Genomic DNA, 6,486 nt, shown 5'->3' on the forward strand with positions numbered 1-6,486 from the left:
CTGACTGGTTGACTGCTTGGCTAACTTGTAACTCTCCACTGGCTAGATTCCAACTCAACTCATAGGCTGCTGTCTTGAAAACTCACTTCAGCGAAGGATACACTTTAACTGTCTTCGTCTTTAACTGTCTTATAAACCTTCAGCCCCACAATGGGAAAACGTCTCACTTCCTTGTTGCCTAGTCGCCGTGTTTGCCAATAGCCTATCAATGCTGCCGGGAGTTGTTTATGGCTACGTAGCAACTGCGACGTCCCGTGTTACGTCACCGCAGGAAGAGACAGGGTGTTGACTGGCTTTGATTAGCAACTGCTGTTTACTTGCTTTGCATAGCAACCAGCGTGCTTGGACTCAGCTCACTTTGGCTCCGCTCACCACGTCACGGCTGACGGGGAGGGAGGGGCGTCATCCATAGCACAACACGTCACGATACAAACATTATTCTTGCAATTTTACACCATTTTCAAAACCACATATTTCTTCTACTTGGAAAATTATGTCCAACAAATAATGACTAATTTAGAAGTGAACATTTACAGAAGAGCATGAGCTTCTGGGTAGTACATAGGTAAGTCAATAAGTAAGTTACAAATGGATATAGAGCTTAAACTAACTTAAACTTAGAGTACTGATTTGAAAAATGCTTTTATTTCTCAACATAATCTCCCTGTACATTGCGGCACTTGTCCCATCGTTTCACAAGACACTGAAAACCAGCAGCATAAAATTCTTTGTGCTGCTGTCGGAACCAGGCGGTGACTTCCCTTTCTACAGCTTCATCGTCAGGAAAATGTTCAGCCAAAAGATGATGTTCAAGAGGGCCGAACAAATGGAAGTTACCTGGAGCAAGATCGGGGCTATACGGAGGATGCTCAAGGACTTCCCACTTGACATTTCACAGCGTCTCATTTGTCTTGTTGGCAGTATGGGGACGTGTTGTCATGCAAGAGCAACACGCCTTTGGTGAGGAGTCCTGGTCACTTCCGCTGAATGGCCTTACAAAGTTTCCTGAGGATGTTACAGTAGGAGTCGGCATTTACAGTTTGTCCTTGAGGCTGGAATGGCGTGAGCAGTATGCCTTCGTGATCCCAGTCACAAACTGGTTCTGACAGCAGCCCAAAGAATTTTATGCTGCTGGTTTTCAGGGGCTTGTGAAATGATGGGACAAGGGCCTCAATGTATAGGGGGATTATGTTGAGAAATAAAAGCATTTTTCGGATCAGTACTCTTATTTGTTTAAGTTCTATATCCATTTGTAACTTTCTTTTATTGCTAGTGGGGTGGGACTAAGTCCCTTGTACTGCGGCCACTTCTGGCCTATTGTACCAGCCCCAGATGACAGGTGAGGGTGACTGTGGAGCAATTGGTGGAATGAAGATTGGCAGGGGAAACCAAAGTACTCAGAGAAAACCTGCCCTAGTGCCACTTTGTCCACCACAAATCCCACTTTACCAGACATGGGATCGAATCCAGGCCACCGCGGTGGAAAGCNATCCATTTGTAACTTACTTATTAAGTTACCTTCATAATGTTGTGTAATTATGTAGAAGTCAAATATTTTGCAGGAGCCTCTGCTTCCATCTTCAGGGTTGAAGAGTAAGCCTATTAAGAAACAAGCAATAGGAGGCAAGGTTCTACCTTCTGCCTGTCTCACTCTTCAACCCTGAAGATGGAGGTGATACAATCCTCCAAAATGTCACTGACTTTATACCAAATTTCACAGCAGTACAACCCAGTCAGAACTGAGAACCTCAAATGCATCACACAGAACTAGATGCAATCAAGAGAATTAGTAAAGCACATACACAATGCATACTGCATGTGTGATTAACCTCAATGCTACTTACTGAGTCGTCAGCCCATGCTATGAGTGCCCATCCAGCTGTGAATGGCAGAACCAGTCCCAACATTGTGTATTTACGTCCAATTTTGTCAATCAGGTACCCTACTGGAAGAACTGCAACAGCAGCTCCGAGAGCCATTAAGGCACCGACCCATGCCCAGGAATTCGTGCCGAGTTTGTCTTCAAGAACTCCTTGTGTTGGTGACGTCCATGAGAGGACATTGCCCAGTGCGAATCCACCCAACGTAACTGAAACAGACAGTCCCTAATTATTATCTCTGGAAACAGACATACAGAATAAGCCGGGTCTCTAAGTGCTAGGCTCTGAAGATCACACATCTTGTGACTACAGTCCGCTGACATTCTCACAAGTTTCCAGTTTCATATGGGCTTCACATGTTTCAGTTTCCTGGTCAGTGTTATGCACACTGTTTGGGTCAGACAGTTAAATGCTTCAGTATGCACCATACCACGCTAGAAAGAGTCAATATAGAAGAGAGTTCGAGGTGTTCACTTTGGATCACAGTGTTGGAAAGGTTCAGTCTGGATCATGGTTTTAGGAAACTTCAGTCTGGATCACAGCAATAGAAAGGTTCAGTTTTTGTCACAGTATTAGGGTGGTTCAGTTTCAGTCAAGGAGTGACAAAGGTTCAGTCTGGACCACTTATGAAAGAATACATTAATCAATCAATCAATAAATCATCCAATTAGGGGTGGGCCACACCAGCCCACACACTACACCCCCTTCTGTTCAGCCCCAAACAATCCAACACTTTGAAGGAAGTGCAGTACCTTACTTATAGGGGCATCTAGGTGGTCACTTGGATGCCTATGTCCCAGGTGACAAAACCTTAAGTAAGACATAGCTTCACAATTGCATAGGACACAAAAGTCTCTTGCAGTTTTACTCAGGAACCTGATACCAGTGGTATTGTTGGTAAGTTCTAATTCAAAAATCCTTAATCAAGTATCTTCAGCAACATTCTTCAAGTTTACTGTCTCATGGGATATGATGCTGTGTACTGCAGTGAACGACACCAATATTTGAGAGGAATGCGCTGCCTCCATCTACCAGACTACATGATGTCACATCCTAGAGAAAGTCATTGTCATGAACACAGTACCACTGTACATCACCTGACACAGCAGCAACATACTGCGGCAATTTTGCAGCTTTCGGAAGTTGGTCTTCTTGTGCCATAAGAATCTGTGTGCTGACTCCTCCCTTTGGGTCCATGTCCTCCAACAGTGGCACCAGATCGTCAGCAGTCTGCAAATAAACATCAGTTACATTAATCTGATGCTATCAGTGTCTGGCTGAATGTCAAAGTTCATTCTGTTTTACTTCTTTATATTCAGGAGATCGCTGGCTCAAGCCTCAACCAGGAGACCATCTGCTTTAAATATAATTCAAGGTTTTCCTCAGTCCATGCAAACCTCATAGTACACCAACAAAGTCAACCACTGACTTCTCTGAAATCCTTCCCAGCACTGCATATCGTCTGGCTATTTTCTCTTTAACACTACATAAAGTATGAAGCCAACACAGCGTCACTATGTAAAGCCAAAGGAGAATAAGAAATGTCTGTTTTTTTTAATCTTAGGACTAAAAAAAATAATTTATAGAGGGTTGGTGCTCCAAATGTATTTATTTGCTTTAAGTTAACAGTTTCATTTATTATGTTTTATTTTTATTTGGCATATTTTTCTGCCCTAACTGACTGCTTGAACTCTAAATTAAATAAAAACAAACCCCCTCTCTACTCTACCCATTTCATAAATCATAACAGACCTAATATCCATTGCTACCCTCAGAAGTCACAGAAAAAAAAACTTGTATTATTGTTAATAATTAAATAAATAATAGCAAGATCTCTACTTGAGAATGGCTTATATAAAATTGTTTCTATTGTCACACGGGAGTTGGGATAGCTCAGTCGGTATAGCGACGGGCTGTCATATTAAAATCGATCATAAAAAAATACAATGAAGAGATCACGTGGCTCTGCATTGGGTCCCGTGGCAGGACATTGCGAACACGGTAATGGGCCTTCGGGTTTCATGAAAGGTACGGAATTTTTTGAGACTACTATCTGCTCAATTACATTACACTGCTCCATTGGTTGGTTACAGTGAAAAATAACCCATTTCAATTTGACATTACTCCCATCTGCTGCCCTTGATTGCATGCAAAATGGACACATAACCTAAATTAACGCTGAGGAAGGGAAGGTTTGATCACCTACAAAACGTGTCGTGGCACTGACAATTCTTCAAACCTACCGGGTCAACCACGGCGCCGTAAGTAGGCACATCGCGGGCTGCGAAACTTGCTCTTTCTTGTACATCTTCACTCATTCTATATGTTACTGTTGTCATGAGTGCAACTAAAAACGTGCATTCACGAGAATCCACCGGCGACTCATTAAACTTGTTAAGACCTCGCAATGCTCCTCAATCATTACCATCATCACGACGAAAAAACAAGCACAAGACCATCAATAACAGTTCAGAACGAAACGTCATAAACAATACTTTGACGCAGCCAATGAGAACCAGGCGGGGTAAGCGGCATGCCACGACTGGCCACGACACTCCGAAGGGCGTACGACAGACAGCGCCACCACCGCTCGACTCTACGAGGCGATTGTACGTGCTTATTAAAGTGTCAATCCGAGGGCCAAGAAAACATGATCTTCCTGATTCCACTTTTTTTGAGGGAGTACGTGAGACAGAATGAATGTTGAAAATTTCATTATACTCTCTATATCTCGGTAAAATAGTTATAGACTTCAAAATACGTATTAGAGACAAATTGTAATATTAGCAGGATCTGACGATCTTAGCAGTGGTAATGAGTGTTTCGTCTGCTAGGATATAACGCCTTGTTGGCCAATGAAAGTCAGCCCACGTATCGGAGGAATATGTCACTTCCATCTTCTGCTTGCCACGTGCCTTCACGTCGGTTTCTGGCTTAGCTTACTCTTCGACCCAGAAGATGGAGGCGATATGATCTTCCGAAATGTCGGATGATTTTCAACGGACTACACGGGGTTATATCCCAGAAGATGTAACTCTTCTTCAGTAATATTATAATTTTTGCTGTATTAATTTATAACTATTCAACTTGCTGTGAGAAAAGATCCGATTACAAATAAATTTTACACAGAAATTCCTTACTACCCCTGGATATACTCTTTTGGAGATCCCTGAGGCGGTTCGAGTAAAACAAATATTTTCATCTAACTGTGCATTTCTTTATTTTGAAGAACCAGACCACTTAACAGCTGCATATTTAATCAGTGTTGGCGGCAACGGAGCAAACCCTCTGCACTCACAAGCTTCGTTCCATTCCCCAGCCAACGGCCACTTCAACAACACTTGCAATGTCGATTCTATACAGCATCGCATGTTAGCATGAGATATGCATAATGAATTGCAAAGAATTTTGAAGGAGGCCTTGGCAACCTAAGTATTTGCCTAGAAAGACTGAAGAAAACCGCAAAATACCTCAGTCAAGACAACCGGTGTCACAGCTGATATTCGAACTGAGCACCTCCCACTTACGAGTCTAAATTGTTGCTGCTATACAAATTGTTCAGGGCCGTTTTCGTGCACGAAATTTTATTCGTTTCAGACCAGACTTCGAACAAAAAGGCGTCGACCGCAGGAAAACCTTTGCTCAAAGAGAGATTCCAAGGAAAGTAAAAACATTGATCTTTTAAGATATCTCATAAACTTATACCGGACTAGCGCCACGATCCAGGAAGCTTTCGGGATTGAGCATTTTACCTGCAGACAACAAACATGAGCTCCACAAGTCGGAGTTATCGAGAACTGCCTGGCGGTGGCACCTGACAGACTGTTATGGCAAGGGCACACCGAGGAAACTGGCAACCGCAACACAACCGCGAATGCATGGAGGATAATGGTGGAAAACCAGAGACCACTAGGAAGACCGAGACATAGGTAAGTGGATAACAATAAAATTGAGGAAAGGGGGCGTTTCACTGCCATGAATTGTAGGCAGGGACGAAAATCAGTGTCAGATAACATTTCGATGATTTTATTACCAGTTGACTTCTCAGTTAGTTTCCACACTCACAGATAGATGGGCCCTCTCTAAAGTACGAGTATTCAACTGTCTCGCTATCTCTCTCTCTCTCTCACACACACACACACACATACATATATATAAGTAAAGTTATCCCTGTAACAGGCCGTGAAGGCCCATAGGATTGTGAGACGTTGAGAGTCCTACATTTTCTAGACAATCGGCTCAAAGATGGTGGTAAGTTTGTCAGCCTTACGCGCCGGCCGCGCTCTGCTCCCCAGGAAAATTACTTAATTCCTGGTACTCATTTCTGTTAGAGTCTGAGTCGACCCCAGGGCCATAGTGCTGCTGGAAGGATTAGATCAATTGAAAAATCCAATGACCTCATCGGGACTTGAACCTGCGACCTTCCGCCTTGTAGCATAGTGCCTCAACGAACTACGCTACCGCGTGCCCCCCCGATAATATATATATATATATATATATATATATATATATATATATATATATATATATATATATATATATATATATATTTTATTTTGTTTTTTTTTACACACCTCTCTTCTCTCACACACTCTGTGTCATGTCT

The 6,486-nt window shown here is 42.7% G+C and overlaps 1 protein-coding gene across 4 annotated transcripts in view; it reads right to left on the bottom strand.

Moving 5' to 3' along the window:
* Positions 1-6,486, bottom strand: part of LOC111865912 (facilitated trehalose transporter Tret1) — a 56,748-nt gene that overhangs the window by 6,742 nt on the left and 43,520 nt on the right. For 3 of the 4 annotated variants that reach the window (XM_033752032.1, XM_023854354.2, XM_033752033.1), the window contains exons 2-3: positions 2,978-3,110; positions 1,845-2,089 (exon numbers count right to left, since the gene is read on the bottom strand). In XM_033752032.1, coding sequence (XP_033607923.1) covers positions 1,845-2,089; positions 2,978-3,077 — 345 coding nt within the window. In that variant the 5' untranslated portion in view covers positions 3,078-3,110. Of the gene's footprint in view, positions 1-1,844; positions 2,090-2,977; positions 3,111-4,123; positions 4,437-6,486 lie in introns of those variants that run through there. The other variant, XM_023854353.2, reaches the window with a different exon arrangement.

Source organism: Cryptotermes secundus, unplaced genomic scaffold (genome assembly GCF_002891405.2).
Source record: "Cryptotermes secundus unplaced genomic scaffold, Csec_1.0 scaffold1826, whole genome shotgun sequence".
Taxonomy (NCBI): Eukaryota; Metazoa; Arthropoda; class Insecta; order Blattodea; family Kalotermitidae; genus Cryptotermes; species Cryptotermes secundus.